The sequence below is a fragment of the Quercus suber genome, unplaced genomic scaffold, assembly GCF_002906115.3.
Source record: "Quercus suber isolate HL8 unplaced genomic scaffold, Cork oak 2.0 scaffold_82, whole genome shotgun sequence".
Lineage (NCBI taxonomy): Eukaryota > Viridiplantae > Streptophyta > Magnoliopsida > Fagales > Fagaceae > Quercus > Quercus suber.
Window position 1 is genome coordinate 1,069,317 of NW_027069547.1, and position 22,154 is coordinate 1,091,470.

At 45.2% G+C, this 22,154-nt stretch overlaps 1 protein-coding gene and 1 pseudogene across 1 annotated transcript; both read left to right on the plus strand.

Annotated features, from left to right (window-relative positions):
• The first annotated feature begins 1,142 nt into the window (after positions 1-1,142).
• On the plus strand, positions 1,143-1,759 carry LOC136067694 (uncharacterized; annotated as a pseudogene).
• A 9,622-nt stretch (positions 1,760-11,381) lies between these two features.
• On the plus strand, positions 11,382-12,527 carry LOC136067695 (uncharacterized). Its single transcript, XM_065773902.1, has one exon. It carries the CDS (start codon positions 11,382-11,384, stop codon positions 12,525-12,527), a length of 1,146 nt encoding a protein of 381 aa, XP_065629974.1.
• Positions 12,528-22,154: the final 9,627 nt, after the last annotated feature.

A 22,154-nucleotide genomic window follows, 5' to 3' on the forward strand; every position in this document is an offset into this window, starting at 1 on the left:
AATTTTGATGTTGGGCAGTAACAGACTAGCAGGTAGTGCCGAGCCTATGGGATGGTGCATGGCAATGGTGGCTTGGCTGATGGTTGCTTTGTGTGTAAGCTTGGTGGCTTGGATGCAAGGCAGTGCTGGGCTGCGGTGATGATGATATGTTGTACAAGGCATTAGGCTGGTTGGTGTTGGCAGAATGCATGGACTTGTATGAGTGGGCTGATGGCATTTACTTGATGTGCTGTATATGGGCATCTTGTGTGGGCTGTGATGCTGATAAGAAGGTCTTAGGTAGGGGCTAAGACTTCTAAACATGATGGAACAATTGTGTGTGCGCTGCTGGAGCAAGGGCAGAGGTCCCATGATGATGTGCTGAGATATGAGCTGGCATGTGCAGAGTGTGCAGCAGCAGTTATCAAGTAGGTCCTAACTTTCTAGATGTTCAGACCTGCTGTGTAGGTGCTGGAAATGTGGAGAGCGGGCCAAGATAGCAGCAGTTGAAGGTGTCCTAAGTCAAACCACATGTAGCAGCAAGTCTTGGGCAAGGGGTAGTTACTTGGCAGTAACTGCTGTAACAGTTATTTCTATGCATTTATACTAGGCTGTTGGGGCTATCAACAGCAGAGTGTGTAATTTTTCCTAGAGAATTTCGTGTGTATTCTCCAGGCTTCCTTTGTACTTGATATTGAGTAATAAAGGTTGGGGTTGGTGCCTTGTGAATACTGTGTGTGCTGTGTGTGTGAATTCCTTTGATAATTCTGTTCTGAGTGTTCTTGCAGTGTGTGTGTGTGGAATGTTGGCTGAGACTAAGTCAGGGGCTTAGTGCCATCATAGGCAGAAAATTTTAAAAGAAAAATTGACCCTGTGACAATTGGTATTAGAGCACGATTGCAATATCTTTGGACACCAAGGCGAGGGTAACTGTCTTGGAAAACATACTCGGAGTTCCTAGAGAAGGGGAACAACCTTCTGTGTGTGACAGACTAGATGTTGTCTTTGCAAAAACTGCTGTGGTGAGGAATAACCTTGCAGAACAAAGGGAATTGGTGTTGAATAGTGTTGAAGAGTGGGCTGCTACACTGGACACCTAGAACCAGGCAACACAGGAGACCTAACGCCAACTTGAAATAGAAATTGTTTTGTTGAAGAGAGCAATGGGTGGCCTACCTTGGGAGGGGGAAGTGGCCACCAAAGTGAAGGTGCTTGAACCAAAGCCCTTTAATGGTGCTAGGAATGCCAAGGATTTGGAGAATTTCTTGTGGGATATGGAATAGTATTTCAAGGCTGCCTAGGTGCCTAGTCAAGAGATGGTGACAATTACTTCAGGGGATGCCAAGTTATGGTGGAGAACTCGTGTGGAAGATGATGTAGATGCTGGTAGAGGAAAAACTGACTCATGGGAAGCCCTAAAGAAGGAATTGAAGGACCAGTTTTTCCTACCAACACTGCTTGAGTTGTAAGAGATGCCTTGAAGAAATTGAAGCAGATTGGTATAGTGAGAGAATATGTCAAGACATTCAGTTCTTTGATGCTAGATATCAAGAACATGTCAGAGGAGGACAAACTGTTCAATTTCATGTCTGGCTTGTAGCCCTAGGCACAGATGGAGTTAAAGAGGCAGGCAGTGCATGATCTGCCTATTGCAATGTCTGTTGCAGATGCCTTAGTGGACTACAAGTTTAGTAAGCCCAGTGGGGATGAGGGAAAACATAAGTCTAAGGACAAAGGCAAAGACAAGTAGAAGAAGGATGGCAAGAAGAAAGATAAGTAGAAGAAAATGTGGGGTAACAAAAGCAAGAGAGAGAGTTCCACCTCTCAACCAAGCAAAGAACAGCCCAAGCATAATGCTGGCTGCAAGAGACTATCCAAAGTGTGAGAAGCTTAATGCCATGGTTGCTGAAGATGGTGGTGGATAGTCCGATGAAGAAGTTCCCAGCATAGTGAACCCCTTGCAATTACTGAATGCACTATGTGCAGCAAGTACTTTTAGGCATTTGTCTTATGTTCAAGTGGAGATGAATGAGACTGGGGCTGAAGGTATGCTTGATTCTGGTGCTATCCACAATTTTTTTACTGATCGGATGGTCCAAAGGCTTGGTCTGAAAGTAAGCAAGTGTCCAAGTAAGATCAAGGGAGTAAACTCAGAGGCAAAACCTGTGTTAGGAATTGCTTATGGAGTGAAGTTTAAGGTTGGCAAGTGGACAGGTAAGGTGAATTTCCTAGTCATGGAGTTAGAGGATTTCGATGTAATTCTGGGTGATGAATTTCTAGTGGCTGCTAAGACTGCTTTACTACCATTCCTTGGAGTATTATTAATCCTTGATGAGAAGCAGCCATGCTATGTTCCTGTGAGGCGTGGGGCAGGAAATAGTAAGACTAGTAAGGGGAAAGAACCAATGGTTTCAACCATGTAGGTTAAGCATGGGTTGAAGAAGGGTGAGATGACTTACTTGGCTACATTGATTGAAGTGAAGCAGGACAAGTATGTCGAAGTTCCAGATGCTGTGGTTGGACTGCTGGGGGAGTTTGCTGATGTGATGCCTCTAGAACTACCTAAGACCCTTCCACCAAGGTGTTTTGTTAATCATAGGATCGAGTTGGTTCCTAGATCAAAACCTCTTTCGAAGGCCCCATACAAAATGTCCCCAACGGAGTTGGCTAAGATGAGAAAGTAGTTGACAGAATTGCTAGATACAGGCTACATTCAGCCTTCCAAGGCTCCTTATGGTGCCCATGTTCTGTTCTAGAAGAAGCAGGATGACTTATTGCGGATGTGTGTTGACTATAGAACCTTAAACAAAGTGACAGTGAAGAACAAGTATCCAGTCCCTGTTACATTCTGTAATTTAATGAATGATGTCTTCTATGAGTTTGTGGATCGCTTTGTTGTGGTTTACCTAGATGACATAGTGATATATAGTGAATCCTTGGAGGATCACTTGGAACACCTTAGGAAGGTGCTATCCAAATTGAGGGAACATCAATTGTTTGTTAAGAAAGAGAAGTGTGAGTTTGCCCAGCAAGAGATTTTGTTTCTAGGGCATAAGGTCAGCAAATGTGTGGTGATGATGGATGAAAGGAAGGTGCAGGCTATCCTTGATTGTCCCTACCAAGTAAGGTTGTTGAGTTGTGTTCTTTCCTTAGATTGGCTGACTACTACAGGAAGTTTATTCAAGGATATTCAAAGAAGGTGGCTCCTCTCATAGATTTGCTGAAAAAGGACAAAAAATGGGTGTGGACAGATGCATGTCAAGAAACTTTTGAGAAGCTGAAGGTTGTTGTATTAAGTGAGACTATGCTGCATTTGCCAGATTTTGGGTTGCCCTTTGAAGTCCATATTGATGCTTCTGATAAAGCAATTGGTGATGTGCTGGTACAAGAGAAAAATCATGTTGCTTATGAGAGTAGGAAGTTGAATGAAGCAAAGTAGAAATGTTCAGCTTATGAAAAAGAAATGATTGCAGTGGTACATTGTTTGCTAGTGTGGTGTGTGTATCTGCTAGGGCCAAAGTTCATGTTGAGAGTAGATAATGTGGCAAATATCTTCTTTAACACACAAAAGAAGTTGTCACCCAAGCAAGCTAGGTGGCGAGAGTTGCTGCAGGAATATGATTTTGTGTGGGAGCATAAACCAGGCAAGCACAATAAAGTAGCAAATGCACTTAGTCATAAACAGGTGCAAGAGTATATGGCTGTTTTGACAAGAGTGGAGTCAGAATTTGTGGACAGGATCAAAGAAAGTGTTAAGCTTGATGCTACCTATCAAAAGCTGGTGCAGGATGTGACTGTAGGCCTTGTGAGGTGTTATTGGCTTGAGGATGGGTTGCTGTATGCCAAGGGGGGCAAGCTTTTTGTACCAAGTGGGAAGATCCGGAGAGAGTTGTTGAAGGAAACTCATGATCCACAATTAGCAGCACATCCGAGTAAGAATAGAATGTATGCATTACTGTCCCATTCTTACTATTGGCCTAAAATGGAGTTGGATATTAGTTATATGTGAAGACTTGTTTAGTTTGCCAGCAAGACAAGGGCTTAACTCAAAAGGAAGCAGGTTTGTTACAGCCTCTTCCTATACCAGAAAGTCCTTGGGTTTCAATTTCAATGGATTTTATTACTGGTTTGCCAAAAGGGATGGGTTTGGTATTCGTAGTGGTTGATCAATTCTCAAAGTATGCTGTTTTTATGGCTGCACCAAGTACATGTACAACAGAGGTAGCTGCTGATTTGTTCTACAAAAATGTGGTGAAATACTTTGGGTTACCTAAAGATATTGTAAGCGATAGAGACTCTAGATTTACTGGTCGATTTTGGACTATTCTGTTTGGTTTGATAGGTTAAGAGTTGAAGTTTTCGACTGCTAATCACCCACAAACAGATAGGCAAACAAAAAGAATCAATGTTTTGTTAGAGCACTATTGAGGCATTATGTGACTGCCAGCCAGAATAATTGGCTAGATTTATTGGATTCTGCGCAGTTTGCCTACAATCTACATAAGTCTTCGTCAACTAGGGTGAGTCCATTTGAGTTGGCAATGGGGCAGCAGCCCCTCACACCTCATGAGATTGCTAAAGAATGTTCAGGAGGCAGGTGTCCTGTAGTGTGTAGATTTGCTATCAACAAGCAAGAGTTGATGCAGGAGACACAAGACAGCTTGTTGAAAGCTTAAAAGAGAATGAAGAAATATGTTGATAAAGGGAGGAGGCCTCTTGAGTTCCAGGTTGGGGACAAGGTGTTGTTAAAGTTGACACCGCAGATTTGGAGAAAGTTTAGAAGTGAGCTAATTCACAGAGGTTTAATTCCTAAATATGATGGTCCATTCGAGATTGTAAAGAGAGTTGATGTAGTGGCTTACAGATTGAAGCTACCAGAAAGATTGTAGATTCATCCAACAATTCATGTGAGTTTCTTGAAGCCTTATCATAGGGATGCAGAAGAGCCTGCAAGGAATGAGGCAAGGCGTGCCCCGCCTATTGTCATGGTTCAGTTTGATCGAGAAGTGGACAGAATTCTTGACAATAAGGTGACAGGTTATCGAAAGGGAGGAAATATGATAACTTACTACTTAATGAAGTGGAAAAGGGCGGTTGAATCAGAGGCAAGTTGGGAGAAAGCAACTACATTGCGGCAGTTCGAGAAAGAGGTGAAGGCATTTGAGGATACCTTACTGATGAGGACGTCGGCTTCTTTTGGTGGTGGTGGTTTATTAGGAGCTTTACGAGTTACTAATGATGGCATGAGGAACTGGAGTGCTTGGATAACGTCAGGGCAGTCACATGGCTCAATGTTTTCTCAAGACACCAATGGCTCCTCATGCCTATCTAGTGAAGCTCCTAACTGCTCTTTAAGGGGGATAAGCCCAGTCTTCCTGTTGGATTCAAAGTGATGAGCATGAAGAGGGGCAGCATGTGAAGGCATCTTGCTTCATATGATGCTCCTAGGCCATGGCAGAGAAGGGCCATGGTGGGCAGAGACAGATTTTGATGTTGGGCAACAACAGGTGGTGCTGACCTTATGGGATAGTACATGGCAATAGTGGCTTGGCTAATGGTCGCTTTGTGTGTAGGCTTGGTGGATTGGATGCACGGCAGTGCTGGGCTGCTGTGATGATGATATGCTGTACAAGGCATTGAGCTGGATGGTGTTGGCAGAATGCATGGACTTGTATGAGTGGGCTGATGGCGGTTACTTGATGTGCTGCATATGGGTATGTTGTGTGGGTTGTGATACTGATGAGAAGGGCTTGTGCAGGGGCCAAGACTTCTAAAATGTGATGGAACAATTGTGTGTGGGCTATTGGAGCTTGGGCAGAGGCCCCATGATAATGCATTGAGATATAGGTTGGCATGTTCAGAGTGTGCAGCAGCAGTTATCGGCAATTATCAAGTAGTTCCTGGCTTTCTGGATGTTCAGACCTGTTGTGTAGGGGCTGGAAACGTGCAGAGCAGGCCAACACAACAGCAGTTGAAGGTGTCCTAAGTCAAACCACACGTGGTAGCAAGTCCTAGACAGGGGGTAGTTACTTGGCAGTAATTGCTATAACAGTTATTTCTGTGCATTTATCCTAGGCTGTTGGGGCTGTCAACAGCAAAGTGTGTAATTTTGCTTAGAGAATTTCGTGTGTATTCTCCAAGCTTCCTTTGCACTTGATATTGAGTAATAAAGGTTGGGATTGGTGCCTTATAAATACTGTGTGTGCTCTGTGTATGTGAATTCTCTTGATAATTATATTCTGAGTGTTCCTACAGTGTGTGTGTGTGTGTGGAGTGTTGGCTGAGACTAAGTCATGGGCTTAGTACCATCGCAGGCAGAAAATTTTAAAAGAAAAATTGACCATGTGATACACTAGTACGTGTTATTGAAGAGGAAACCGAATAACTCGATGAAAAACATCTCCGCCGCCCTCCAAATGGTCAAATGATCCACTAAAGAATAAAGTTGGGATACACGAATAGCAAAAGACCCTCTAAGCCTAATCTACTCAATGCACTTAAGCCCTCCAAGTTTCTTGCTCCAACAGGGTTAAGCCTAATCGTGTATTTTTTAACTTTTCGGATCCCACAATAAGCCCATTGCATCAACCAAATGAATTGGTCATCTTCGAACAGCTTCCCAAGCACCAAAACACCTCCTCACTGATATGGGTATGGTGATATAAGGAATTGGCAAATGTACTTCTCAAGCATATGTCAATGGAGAGGGTAAGAGTAGAGGAATTTGGAGAATCAAATGTCTAAGATTGTGGATGAGCCAATCTTGGTTTTCTCTAGGGTTTCTCTCTCAAAATTCTCTTTGGAAGCTCTCTACATTTCGTGGGTATAAGGGGATTTATAGTAGGGTATGTGAAGAATGTGAAAATTCAGTTTTCATCCAAACAGAGCATTCTGGCGACTTGGACTCGCTACTGGAACTAGTTGCGAGTTTGAGTCACAAGTGAACTGCTTGGTCAAACTGTACTTTTTGTCTTATAGTGCTCCAACTATCGTGACCCTTCAGTTCCCTACATGCTTCACACGTGTGCCTCTTTGGCGACTTGCCAGTTGCGAGACTCCTTTGAATGCACATAACTTGAGTTTTCTTTACATTCTCTCACACACAACCCTTACATAATTCCCACCTAAATACAAGATATCTAATTGTTAAAATTACAAGCAAATTTGGCACGGAATAAAGCTAACACATGATTGACTAAATTCAACTTTTTAAAGTTTTATCGCGAATTGAAAAAATTTTGATAGTTTTTTCAATTTCCGATAAAATTTTTTTTTAAATAGATTTGTTAATATATGTCTTAAGGAAATACATTAACCAGACCCATATATATAATAGAAGCCATGAATGCACTTTCGCTAATATTTAATTTGCATGATACTTATTACCTTTAGTAGCACCATAACCAATGAACGAAAATGACAAATATACAATACAGTCTTCATTCAAAAAGATCATCTCCCAGTTTCAAATAAAAAGGAGAAAATCCAAATATGATGGTTGTTAGGCTACGATAAATCTATTTTCTTTGTGCAGTTGGGAGTGTCATATTATCAACTTTAGAATGGTGGGCCTCAAGCATAGGTCCTACCAATGTAAAGAGATGATTTCCCCTAAATAGAATCATATTAATTTCAAGAAGTTTGCACAATAATTAATGTTCGCCAGTTCTAATTGAATTATCGCATACGAGCTACCTTATATGCAGATTTAGTGAAAACAGAGGAGATGAGAGGAAAGCCGAGGAAAGGGATTAAAATAGACCTTCTTGAGTAATGCATGGATCACACCACTACTACTTCAATAATATATTATTTGAATGCCCCAAATTAAGATTTTATATTAAAAGAAATATATTATTTTAAAAATATTATTGGACCTTTAGTGAGCTATATGAAATTTTAATAGAGTTTCATCTAATATGATTAGAAGTGTGTGTGTATATATATATTAAGATACAAAATTATTGTAGATTATCAAAATAGTTAATATAAATTATAAATTTCTTGAATTTTTTAAAATAGAACTTTAATTGGAGTAAATTTTTTAAAACTTAGAAAACAGATTTCTGCTTAAAGTGAGTTATAGTTGGAGTAGAATTTTAAATTTCTTAAAATTTAGTTAATAAGCTTTTAACTTAGGTGAATTATCATAATTAATGAGAATTTAACCATTTGTTGGAGGGAGAAAATAATCACTTAGCACAAACACAGCATCTAGACCAAACATTTTTTTTTTTTTTGATACATGACCAAGCTTCTTTTTTTTTTTTTTTTTTTTTTTAGAGCATAATATATAATATATGTTCATAAGGAAAAAAAAAAAAAACCCTTCTCAACCACATGATCAATCTATTTTTTTTAATCACTTTTATTTACTAGAAATATGGTGCATCGATCATTAGTTTAGGTATAACTCTATTTTCTAAGTTTCAAGAAATTAAATCCTAGACCAACTAAAATTCTAGTGTCAAAAATTTTTAAATTTCAAAATAAAATTTAAAACTTAATGTATTTATATCAACCATTTATCATAATTTTATATTTTACTATAACAAAACGTGCACACTTCATATTTTTCCTAGAACGATAGTATGGTAGTTCAACCTAAAACTGATGAGTTTTTTTCCTGACCAATGAGCCAACCACCTGATTACCCAACGAGAGATATGTAGATGAATATATGGTTTTACTGCTTTTTTATTTTTACTTTTATTGCTTGCTTATTATAATTATTCGCTTATATTCACTGAAAATTGTGTTCCTTTCAAGAACCCTCCCTTTTTACTTTAAAAAATTCATGACATGACTTATGTCTTAGCTGGATGTGGACTTTTAACTTAGATGAGATAAGTAAATATTACAAATGCGAAGGGTCCATTTACCATAGAAACGACGTGGAAAAAAATCTCCTAAACTGTTCCAATTTTTTTCCAAGAGATAAGAATTTTTTACCAAGAGATAAGGATGAATGATTGGGGCCCTATGTATACCAATTCAAGACAGGGACCGGAGGGATGGGCAATAGGGGGCCGTGGACCTTAGCTTTTTAAAATTCTTCCTCTCAATGTATTTTTATATAAAAATTTAAAAAATTATGTATAAAATTTAACTAAGGGACTCCTTTTTTTTTTTTTTTTTAAACATTGTACAACATTTATATAAAATGACTAATGCATCATTTTTACACCTCGTAATACTTGTATGTCATGCATAGCTATTTAAATCAAAGTATATTTAAGGTATATTTTTCAACCAACACTAATCAAAGAAAAAGGCAAAAGCACAGTACAATCCTTCTTAAAAATTGTTCATCCCGCTTTCAAATGAAATGGAGATGATCCAATTTTATGGTTGTTAGGCTATGAGCAATGAAAAGGGCAAAGAACAACACAATCCTCGTTCAAAAAGGATCATCATACTTTCCAATGAAACATAGAAGATCCAATTTTATGGTTGTTAGGCTACGAGAAATCTATTCTTTTTTTATAGTATGTTAGATTCTCACATTACCAACTTTATTTGGGCCTCTAGCATAGGTTTTACCCATTTTTTCAAATGTAATGAAATAATTTCCACTAAACATAATCATATTAATTAAAAAGATAATGATTATCACACATTTGCCATTGTACACTCACCGCACAGCCACGTGGGTTGAAATCATGTGTTTTGAAAACGCAATTTCAAAAAAGGTGTGCATAGAGTGTGTGAGAGCAAGTGTGTAACAAAAGCCAACTATAGGGCCAGAAAATCAGGTAGCCTTGGCCCATTCCAATTCAGGCCCAAGGGCTCGCGCCGAGGATGCATGAGGGGTCCGAGGATGGAAGCGTGAGGACCGACCCCCGAGGAGCATATCCGAGGATGGCCCCGTCCTCGGGCATTCGAGACCTCGGAAGAACACGAGCACCGCCCCACCAAAGAGGGAACTTCTTGAATGTCCGAGGAGGAGGGGGTCCAGTGTCACGCGTCGGCGACGAGAACACGACGAAAGAGCAGGCCTTAGGCGAGCTGTCACCTCTGCATTGAATGCCCTCAACTAACGTCCTAGCCGTATTAATGAGGACAGGACTCCTGAACAGTGCTGCCTTGGGTGCTGCAACCCACTAGAGGAATAGGGATGCGGCTGATGGGACAGGCTCTCAAGTGGTGGCCTGACTGATCGGCAAATGGAGGGTTAGGATCAGTTGAGAGAAGTATATAACGTAGGGAGTCTCTCCTGAAAAGGGGGACGGAGGATCGGCATTAAGGAGTTCTGTAATGACCCATACCCTCTGAAACCTTTGTAATGAATCTTAAAAGAAATAATAAGAACATCAAACTTCGGAAGACCAGTCCGAGGAGCATCATTGTGCATCCCAATCCATGTTCAAGTTGATAAATTCACATGTAACCATGCAGGGCAGTTGTACCCCTTAATAGGGCCTAGTTCTTGAGCCCACACTCTATAAATTCATTGAAGGGCAAGCTGGGCTTGGGTCCACTCTCTCAATCTGAAGAAGTGTCCCAAATTCGGTCCCTACAATTAGCGCCGTCTGTGGGAAGAACTCTTGCGTCGGTAAGGACAACAGCTAGGCATGGTAGGGTCAGACCCTCACCAAGGGAATTCCCATCAACACGAACCAGCAAGACCCCAACGCCCGAACGACTATGGCGACACGGGGCACGGCCAGAATGAGGAGAACGGACGATTCCGAGAAGGAAGCGTGCACACCTCGCAAACCAGCGAAAGCCATACGCATAGAAGCGGCCGCATGCCCCAGGGAAGCAATAACGACCTAGCCACGAGGCCGCGGGAGGATAAGAGTCACGCCTCTCAGAGGCAGGAAGACAAGGCGGCCATGCAGCGAGAGATAGACGATCTCAAGAGAAAGTTGCGCCATGCACAACGAAAGTGACCCGAACCCAGCCTCGACTTACCCTCTAACGACGAAAGTGATGACGACTACAGGCAGGGGTCGACGACACCCCCGAGTGAAGTTTTCTCCCATGAGGATGAGCGCTATTGGAGGCATAGGCGTGGCAGCCCCACCCCTAAGGGCTTGGGAAGCGACGCCATGAGCAGGGCGCTGGACCGGCTCTCCAAGTCGCCCTTTACGCGTCGCATAGACGAGGCGGAGCTCCCTCGGAGGTTCCAGCAGCCGACCTTCACCGTTTACAATGGCAAGACGGACCCCGTGGAGCACGTGAGCCAATTCAATCAGAGGATGGCCGTTCACTCTAAGAACGAGGCGCTGATGTGCAAAGTCTTCCCTTCCAGCTTGGGGCCTGTGGCAATGAGGTGATTCAACGGCTTGAGGACGAATTCCGTAGACTCGTACAGACAGCTGACCTAGGCCTTTGGTTCCCGTTTTGTCTCGAACAGCAGACTTCCTCGACCCATTAGTGCGTTACTGTCCCTGACCATGCGCAATGACGAGACCCTCAAGGCTTACTCGGACAAGTATTGGGAGATTTACAACGAGTTGGACGGCAAATACGATGATGTCGCCATCAATACGTTTAAGAACGGGCTTTCGATGGGGCATGGCCTGAGGAAGTCCTTAACTGGTAAGCCCGCCACCAGCGTGCGGCAGCTAATGGACCGGATCGATAAATACAAATGGGTGGAGGAAGACTTGCTGCAGGGCAAGGGGAAGGAGAAGGCTATCCCTCAGGAGAGGAGGGATTCCAGGTTGGACCGATATAACAACGCCCGTTCGAGAAGAGATTTCATAGGGCAATCTGGGGTGACAAACGCCCAGGCTGTCGGCGCTGTATTCCGAGAATCGGTGCACAAGGTGCTGGAAAAGATCAAGAATGAACTGTATTTCAGGTGGCCGAATAAGATGTCGGGGAACCCTGAGAAGCGTAACCAGGACCGCTACTGCCAATATCACCAGGACCACGGGCATGCTACGGAGGACTGCAGGAATCTCTGGAACTATTTGGATCAGTTAATCCGGGAGGGGAGTCTGAAGCATCTTCTGCACCATTCCAGCAGCCAGCATGGCCAGACCTACCAGGAGCCACGGAAGGACATAGCCATGGGGCAGCCCGCGGGAACGATTAATATGATCTTGGCTGCGCCAGGAAGAATAGGCATGCGCCCCTCACGGGTGTTGTCCGTGGCCCAAGTGGCCGCCAGGGAGTCCCAGTCAAGGCCAAAGAGGGCCAGAAGAAGCTGTCACCCGACCCTGACTTTTTTCGAGGAGGACAAAGACGGAACCACCCAACCCCACGACGACGCTTTGGTGATCACCCTCAGAATTGGGGGCTATGACGTCAAAAGTGTGATGGTGGAAGGTGGCAGCGCGGCGGAGGTCATGTACCCCAACCTCTATAAGGGGCTGGGGCTAAAACCCGAGGACTTGTCGCCTTATAACTCCTCTTTGATAAGCTTCGATGGGAAGCTAGTCATCCCAGAGGGCATGATCAAGCTGCCCATCCAGACCGGTCCGGAAGTAGTGGAGGTGGACTTTATAGTGGTGAACACGTACTCCCCCTACACTGCCATTGTGGGAAGGCCCTGGCTCCACACCTTAGGAGGTGTCGCCTCTTCCTTGCACTAGAAGGTGAAATTTCCATCTGGAAACTGAATCCTCAAGAGCCGAAGGTGCCAGTCAACGGCAAGGCAGTGTATGGTCGCGGCCACCTCACGCCTGCAAGATACGGAGCCTTCGGCCACCATGGCCGAAAACTTATAGCAGCTAACCGCCTCGGTGGCACCAGCTGACACGGCCGCCGAGGAAGCAAGGCTTGAAGGCCTAGAGAAAGTGGTCATCGACGACGACCAGGAGAGATTTTTTCAGGTCAGAACCCAACTGCCTCCCCGAAAGAAGAAGGAGTTGCTTGAGTTTCTCAAGAGTAACCTGGACGTGTTTGCATAGGACCCTTGCGATGCCCCAGGGATTGACCCATCCTTCATCTGTCACCACCTTACCGTCAACCCCTCGGTGATCCCCATGAAGCAACCACTCCGACGCCCGTCAAAGGAGCACGCCGAGGCAGTTAAGGAAGAGGTCGATAAACTCAAGCGCACGGGCGCTATTAAAGAAGTATTCTACCCCGAATGGTTAGCCAACACTGTGGCGGTCAAGAAGAAGAGTGAGAAATGGAGGGTTTGCGTGGACTTCATGGACCTGAATAAAGCCTGCCCGAAGAACCCCTTCCCAATGCCACGAATAGACCAGCTGGTGGATGCAACCGCAGGCCATCCTCGGATGAGCTTCCTAGACGCCTTTCAAGGCTACCACCAAATCTTGTTAGCCTTGGAGGATCAAGAGAAGACGGCCTTCGTGACGCCCATCGAAAACTACCACTACAAGGTGATGCCATTCGGCTTGAAGAACGATGGATCTACTTATCAGAGGATGATGACGAGAATGTTCGAGCCGTTGTTGGGCAAGAACATTGAGATCTATGTTGACGATATGGTGGTAAAGAGCAGATTGGTGTCCGAGCATCTGCGGGACCTCGGCTGTATATTCGATGTCCTCAGAAATAACAGGTTGCGACTAAATGCATCCAAGTGCTCGTTTGGCGTAGGATCGGGCAAGTTCCTGGGCTACATCATCACCCACCGGGGGATCAAGGTCGACCCCGACCAAATCAAAGCTATTCAAAACCTAAGGCCTCCACAAAACCCCAAAGAGATCCAGAGGCTTGCTGGGATGATCGCGGCCCTGAATCGATTCATTTCCAGGTCGGCGAACCGCTGCAGACCGTTCTACCTCCTGCTCAACAAGTGGAAGGGATTTGAATGGTCCGAGGAATGTGCCACGGCTTTCCAATAGCTCAAGGATTACCTGGCCCGGCCACCCATCATGTCTAAACCAGAGGCCGACGAGGTCCTATACGCATACATTGCTATGGCGAACCACGCTGTGAGCCTGGTGCTAATACGAGATGAAGGTGGCGTCCAAAAACCGGTCTACTACGTTAGCAAGTCATTGCACGAAGCCAAGGTCAAGTACTTACCCTTGGAGAAAGCCATACTTGTCGTGGTCCATGCCATGCGAAAGCTGCCTCATTATTTCTAGGCCCACACGGTGGTCGTCTTAACCCAACTACCCTTGAAGTCCATACTTCGGGCCGCCGACTACACGGGAAGAATCGCAAAGTGGAATACTATCCTGGGAGCCTTCGACGTTAAATACATGCCTCGAACTGCCATAAAGGGCCAGGTTCTGGCAGACTTAACGGCGGAGTTCGCTGAGCCAACTGTAGAAGTGGGAACCGAGGGAAGGATCGCTGACGAAAGGCCAGTTGGAGCGGTCTTTGTCCCGAGGCCAACATGATGGAAAGTATATGTTGATGGCGCGGTAAACCAGAGAGGGTCAGGAGTAGGACTAGTCTTAGTGTCCCCTAAAGATCATGTCATAGAGAAATCCCTGAGACTCGGATTCCCGGCCACAAACAACGAGGCCGAGTATGAGGCATTATTGCAAGGTATAGCCATGGTACAGAAGATAGGAGGAAAGTCAAAGGAGATGTTCTCAGACTCGAGACTGGTAGTAGGACAGGTAAAGGGAGAGATGGAGGCCCGAGATCTGAGAATGCAGGAATACCTAAGCCAAGTCAAGCGCTTGCAGTCGAATTTCGACCCTTTTAGTCTGTCTCATATCCCCAGGGGTAGGAACAGCCATGCCGATTCATTAGCCACGCTCGTAACTTCCTCGGCAGACGGTCTACCTCGGACCACACTTGTCGAGCACCTGGAGAGGGTGAGCGGGGCGACTAAGGAAGCGATCCCCATCCTTAAGGTCGGAGTGGGTCCCAGCTGGATGGACCCCATTGTGAGATTCCTCAAAGATGATATCCTGCCCTAAGACAAGTCAGAGGCTGAGAAAGTACGAAGAAAAGCCCCTCGGTTCTGGTTGTCTGAGGACCACAAACTGTTAGGACATATATGTTTTAACTTGATTAAGAACATATGTCATTTATTTATGTAAATTGGCTAATCCTTTGACAAAACGCACTCTACTTGTAATTGGGTAGTTCTAGGTGTTTTTAATACTTCAAGAAACAATGTTTCAAGGTCAAGTGTTGAAGTCATCAAGTCTGTCCAAGAAAAAGCAAGCTGAAGTGCAAAGTTTTTAAAGCTCGAGTTGCACCGTAGGATTTTGTAACCAAGCATCTTCCTGCTATTCATCATAAAGGATGAACTGAAGAACTTTGCAGCCAACCATTCTTCCTTAGTTGGTGTTTTGAAGTCGCGTACTTGGATCCGCGCATTGGTTAGTCACGTACTTGGGAGTCGTGCATCAAAGGTGGGAACTGTCACTACAGATCAAGTCCAATTGGGTATTGGGGTAAGGGTTCAACTGTAGGTTGGTAAGGTACTTGGGATTCCTTTACTTGTAACCGCTTGATTTGATAATAGTGGAGTTTCAAGAATGGTAACCTGAAAATCACCCGGTGGGGTTTTTGCCGTTAGGGTTTTCCCTATTCGTAAACAAATCATCGTGTTATTTATTTTCCGCTGCATATTTAGTTTTTGGTGATTTGTTTGTGCTTCCATGAGATTGCATGATTAATTGATTAATTAATAACTTGACTAAATTAATTAATTAGGATTAATCACTAGGGGTCATTCAGATTGTGGCCTATCACAAACTATACAGGCGCTCCTACTCGGGGCTATACCTGCTATGCGTCCACCCCGAAGCAGTAGAATTACTGCTTGAAGAGCTGCATAAGGGAATCTGCAGGAGCCACACAGGGGGGAGGTCCTTGTCTCACCGAGTCGTCACACAGGGATACTGGTGGTCAGGGATGCAGCAAGAGGCCCAGGACTATGTCAGGAGGTGCGACCAGTGCCAAAGGTTCGTCCCCAATATCCATCAGCCAGGAGGGGTCCTTAATCCCTTGTCCAGTCCGTGGCTGTTCGCCCAAAGGGGCTTGGATATTGTAGGACCATTCCCCAGAGCACCAGGGAATAAGAAGTATCTGTTAGTGGCCACGGACTACTTTACCAAGTGGGTCGAGGTCGAGCCATTAGCCAACATCAGGGACGTGGACGTAAAGAAATTCCTTTGGAGGAATATTGTGACGCGATTCGAGATCCCCCACACCCTTGTCTCAGATAATGGACTCCAATTCGATAGCAAGGCCTTCAGGAGGTACTGTCATGAGCTTGGTATCACAAATAGATACTGAACGCCTGCCTACCCTTAGGGAAATGGGCAAGCCGAGCCGTCAACAAGGTCATCGTCAGCGGGCTTAAGAAGAGACTTGACGACGCTAAGGGGAGATGGGTAGAGGAGCTACCCCACGTACTTTGGACATACCGGACCACGCCCCGACGGTCAACGGGGGAAACACCTTTCGCCTTAACTTATGGTGCCGAGGTAGTAATCCCCTTAGAAACAAGCTTCCCGACACTAAGGACAAGCTCTTTCACCCCAGGTAGCAACGATGAACTGCTGGGGAGGAGCCTGGACCTAGTAGACGAACGAAGGGAACAAGTGATGATCCAGCTGGCCTATTACCAACAAAAGCTCAAGCAGGGGTATGATACCAATGTGAGGCTCAGACCACTAACACCGGGGGACCTGGTGTTGAGAAAAATCGTAGGGGCTACTAAGAACCCTTCTTGGGGAAAGCTGGGACCCAACTGGGAGGGGTCCTACCGAATTACGTCAGTGGCGGAGATAAATGCGTACTACTTAGAAGATCTAGACGAAAAACCTGTACCTCGTCAGTGGAATGTAAATAACCTGAAAAGGTATTATTATTAATGAAGAAGCCTTTTTGGATTCAAATGCTTACCCTATTATGACTATGTATCTCGCGTTCTGACGACAAGACTAGGTGTTAGACAGAACCAAGGCATTGCATGGTCCTCGGACTCAATCCTATGGGGAAACTAACTACTTCGAGATATCCTGAGTGTTAGACAGAACCAAGGCATTGCATGGTCCTCGGACTCAAGCCTATGGGGAAACTAACTACTTCAAAATATCCTAAGTGTTAGACAGAACCAAGGCATTGCATGGTCCTCGGACTCAATCCTATGGGGAAACTAACTACTTCAAAATATCCTAAGTGTTAGACAGAACCAAAGCATTGCATGGTCCTCGGACTCAATCCTATGGGGAAACTAACTACTTCAAAATATCCTAAGTTAGGAAAGGATCAAAACCCTAACTAACCCTTGGGACATAAGGGGACTGCCCACGCATACATTCATTCCCCTTATCATTGTTACTGACGTAATTGGTCGACATATAATTCAAGCTAAAATCATGCAAATAAAAAGAAAAGAGAGGAAGCAGACAGCATGTAAACGAATAAGCAACCAAAATAAATAAAAAGGGAGAGTAAACTCCCATTACAACAAAGTGTCCATAGAAGTTGCGTGGCAAGAGCCACCTTACATAAAAATAAAAAGAGGAAAGAACACAAAACAAAATAAATGCCATAAAAAGCATAGACAAAGGTCAAGCAAGCGGCAAAAGCAGGTTGAACTGAGACGCCAGGGAATCTACTCCTTCTGCTTAGGCTGGACAGGGGCAACCTCTGAGTCCTCCGAGCCCTGGCTTAAGGGGACGGCCTGCAGGGGTACGGCGAGAATAGCTGCTTCCTCGGTGGTGGGGATTTGAGCATCGGATGGGGCTTCCGCTACCACTTAGGGCACCTCCTTGCTCGGATTTTCCCTTAGTTCAGCAGCCCCCACCTCCTCAACAATCTTCCCAGCCTTAGCACCACCAAGGGCGGCCTCGCGGATAGCAGGGGGGTAGTACACGCTCTCTGCCTTCCATAAGTCGGACGTGGCCTCCACCCCAGCTTGCTTGAAGGCCTCAGCCCAGACCTGGGAGCAGTATCGCCTACATACCCCCGAAACTTGAGCTTTATAGAGGGCCTCCACCTCAGCCACCCTATCAGCGTAGGCTGCAGTCTTAGCCTCCTTCTTGGCAGTCAGGGCCATCTCCCTGCCAAGATCCGCCTTAACCTTAGCCTACCGAGCCTCGTCTCTGGCCCACTCTGCCTCCCTCTGGGCCCCCTCGGCCATAGTCACCTTAGCCTGTAGATCTGTGATCAGATCCCTCGCGATCTGCAACTACTCCTCTGCCTCGCCTAGGCGCCTTGTCTGCTCCTTGGCCTGGTTCTGGGCACCCTCAAGACCAGACTCTGCACTGTCCTGAGCCCTGGTCATCGCCTTCAAATCCTCTCGGGCCTTGGCGAGGTCAGCCTTGGAGTTCTTCAGAGTCAGGGTAGCCTGAAACCGCCTATTACGCTCCTGGTTGAGGGCCTTCCCCTAGTCGTTGGCCGCCTCCTCTAACCTATAGATGGCCTGGACAGCCTGCCAGAGTAACCAATGCACTATAAGCCCAACAAAAAAAAGGGGGGGGGGAAGGGAAAAGGAAAAGAAAGGAAGGGGAGTCGAAATTATAGTCCTTACCATCCCCATATATCGCTTAAGGCTGAGGAAGACCTGCTTGCTCCTCAAAGAGTTCAGCTCAGCCATGTCCGTCGGGAGCAGTAGGCTCCTCTCCAGCGCATCGGCCACGTGTGCACCTTCGCCCTCATTGAAGTCTCTGAGGGAGGCATCATCCCTCAAGGGCTCCCCATAGAGCATCGGGGCCGGGAGCCAGGCCTGAGCCTCAGATGACGTGGTGTCGACCTGCCTGTCCTGACTTTTGCCGCCTATCTTAATCTGCTTGGACGGTCGCAGAGTGTTGTCCTCCTCCTGTGAAGACACTGGCTTATCCTCCATAAGCCTTTTGCCCTTATCCTTCTTCTTCTTGGGGTTGGTAGGCACGGACCCAGAAGGCAGACTCGTTTGGGAAGGAGGAGGAGGAGAAGGAGGAAGCTTTGCTGAGCGGAACTCGACCTAGTCTTTGGAGGAGGAGGAGGAAGCTTCTGCTGGGACTTCCCTGGTTGGCCTTCGATCAGGTCCAACAGAGTGGTGTGGGGTTTCCTCTTGTAACCCATCGTTGGCTGAGGAGGGGCTTCTGAAGCAAGGAGGTTTGCTTCGGTCAAACAAGGGTCGCCCAAGTCCCCGGGAGGGTCTTTGGACTGATCAAGCTGGGCGAAAACGTCAAATGCATCCTCTTCCCTCTCTGGATCCCACTCGGCAGCCTCAGCGAATACTTGGGAAGAAGAAGGGACGGCTAGGGTAACAACTTCTGGATCGTAGGGCTCCTCAGGGAATAGAAATCCGTCCTTAGTCACAGTAATTTTCTGAAGCCGAGGGTCGTTGGCTCGAATCACGTGCTTCGGAACCGGGAATGATTTCTGGACAAAAGTATACCCCAAGATTTTGTGGGCGGCTCTAACTTGATTGTCATCCTCGTTTATAAAAACCGATGCCCTCAGCACCTTCTGCAAATCCTCCCTGTTGACCAGGTGGAAGTGGCGCTCAAAAGCGTGCGGGTCTGCAAGGAGAAAACACCACCACATTAGAAAAAAAAAAAAAAAAAAAGAGAAGGAAAAAGACAAGAGAACTTGAAACCCCTCCTACTCCCGCTGCCCCACCTGGTATTCCCTCCGTTGTTGGGCAGTGAAGGCCATCGTGCCACTCCCCTGACATGATGAGGAAATCCTCGTTTAGCCCCTTGCTGGACTCAGGGAGGCACTGGATGAGCCACACCCTGTCATCCCTCGTCTTCAGGTATGACAGGGTATGACAGAGATGCTCTGAAGGTTGTAGCACCGGTTCACGTCATGGTGGGTCAACCTTAGCCCCATCTTCTCGTTCAGGGCGTCCACACAACCCAAAATCCTAAAGACGTTTATTCCACACTAGGTAGGGGCCAACCGAAAGTGCGTGAGGTAGTCCCTCATCACCGGCCCCATGGGGATCGTCATCCCCCTTTCGAGGAAGGCGACAATGGGAATTACCACTTCGCCCTCCTGTCTTTGTAAGAGCCAATCCCTATCCTCACAATATCTCAAACCTACATCACCGGGAATCTTATAGTCGACGATGAATTTCTCCATTGCCTCCTCAATGTAGACGTATTTCTTAAACCTACCCATCCCAATTGACGCCTAAAGGGACTAAGAATGAACAGATGGAGGAGAAGAAGGGGTAAAGAGGAAGGGAGCTCAGAGAGGGATAAAGCGACTTACTGGAAAGAGGAGGAGCTCTTCGGACAGGCTTTTTGTGCTGAAGATGTAAGTGAGAGTGTGGCTGAACTCAGGAAGGACGCACGAGAATTCTTGATTGCAAATAAAAAATAGGAAGAAGCGGTTCGAGTGAGTATTTATACCCCAAATCGAAGAGCCATGCGGGTTTTCCCGCCCATAAATGCAAGACAAACCTCTACCGTTGGATTGGTAACGCCTCGTTAGACGTGGGGAGCACAGAACCGCTTGAATTTAATGATGAGCACGTTACACGCCCCGAAACGTCAGCAACGCGCCTTGGCCAGATGAATAGACCCCAGTGCTGGCGGGGAGTAAGGCTCGACTTGGCACGGAGCAGGCTCGAGGATGTCAAAATCCTTCTCCCTGCCCGAGGATGCGTGCAGCAAGATTTTGAGGGGCTATTGTGGGGCCAGAAAATCAGGTAGCCTTGGCCCACTCCAAGCCAGGCCCAAGGGCTCGCGTCGAGGATGCATGAGGGGTCCGAGGATGGAAGCGTGAGGATCGACCCCCGAGGAGCATATCCGAGGATGGCCCTGTCCTCGGGCATCCAAGACCTCGAAAGAACACGAGCACCGCCCCACCAAAGAGGGAACTTCTTAAATGTCCAAGGAGGAGGGGGTCCAGTGCCACGCGTCGGCGACGAGAACACGGCGAAGGAGCAGGCCTTAGGCGAGCTGTCACCTCTGCATTGAATGCCCTCAACTAACGTCCTGGTCGCATTAATGAGGATAGGACTCCTGAACAGTACTGCCTTGGGTGCTGCAACCCACTGGAGGAATAGGGATGCGGCTGATGGGACAGGCTCTCAAGTGGTGGTTTGACTAATCGACAAATGGAGGGTTATGATCAGTTGAGAGAAGTATATAATGTAGGGAGTCTCTCCTGAAAAGGGGGACGGAGGATTGGCATTAAGGAGTTCTGTAATGACCCATGCCCTCTGGAACCTTTGTAATGAATCTTAAAAGAAATAATAAGAACATCAAACTTCAGAAGATCAGTCTGAGGAGCATCATTGTGCATCCCAATCCATGTTCAAGTTGATAAATTCACATGTAACCATGCAGGGCAGTTGTACCCCTTACTAGGGCCTAGTTCTTGAGCCCATACTCTATAAATTTATTGAAGGGCAAGCTGGGCTTGGGTCCACTCTCTCAATCTAAAGAAGTGTCCCAAATCTGGTCCCTACACCAACTATTTAGCTTCAAGCTTTCATCGATATTTCAACAAGTGAACTACATACAGGTATGCTAACAATTGCTTCAACATCGTTTATGATTTGCAATATCTAGCTAGCTCATCCCATATAAATGAAGTTGTTATCCAACAATATTATATTGTTTAATTAAATTCACCAAAAAAGAGTTGTTTAAAAAAAAAAAAAGTAGCCAAACAATTGGACACAATAAGTCATTATCTACGATAACATAATTTTGTTATATACTATTTGAGATACAAACGATTGTACTTGCCCTCTAAACTTATAGGAAGTTGCGAACTACATAGATGAAATCAGTTTATATATATGTATAATTTAAAGCATAATATTTATTAGAACAAAGTTTGGCTACAAACTTTGTTGTAGCCTAAGGCTCTATCAAAAAAAAAAAATTTGTAGCCTAATACTTCAACTTCACTCAATATCTTTCTATTGGATATGAATTTTGAAAAATCTATCATTGGATTGCATTTATTTCTTATATCCTTCATACTTGCAAAATTCCAAGAAGATTAAAGATTAATAGTTATATCATCAATTAATTGTTGAAATTGCAAATTTTTGTATTCTAAAATTATTCATAAAAAATAAATTTATGAATCATATAGTAAATAAATTTCGATTGACACAAAATTTGACCTATTTGTTAAGAGCATACAGAAAATGCAATCTAATGGTTAAATTTTCAATATAGGCATGTTAATTTTCTTAAAGCTTCATATTTTTTTTTAGAAACAAATGTAGTTTACTTGATTTTTTAAATAAAATAAAACAAAATATAAGCTACATCAAATAATTTTTTAGAAGCACCTCACACTAATTATAAAATCTACTTCATAGGAGCATTAAATTAAAAATTCAGGTTGAAGACATATCAGGCCCTGTT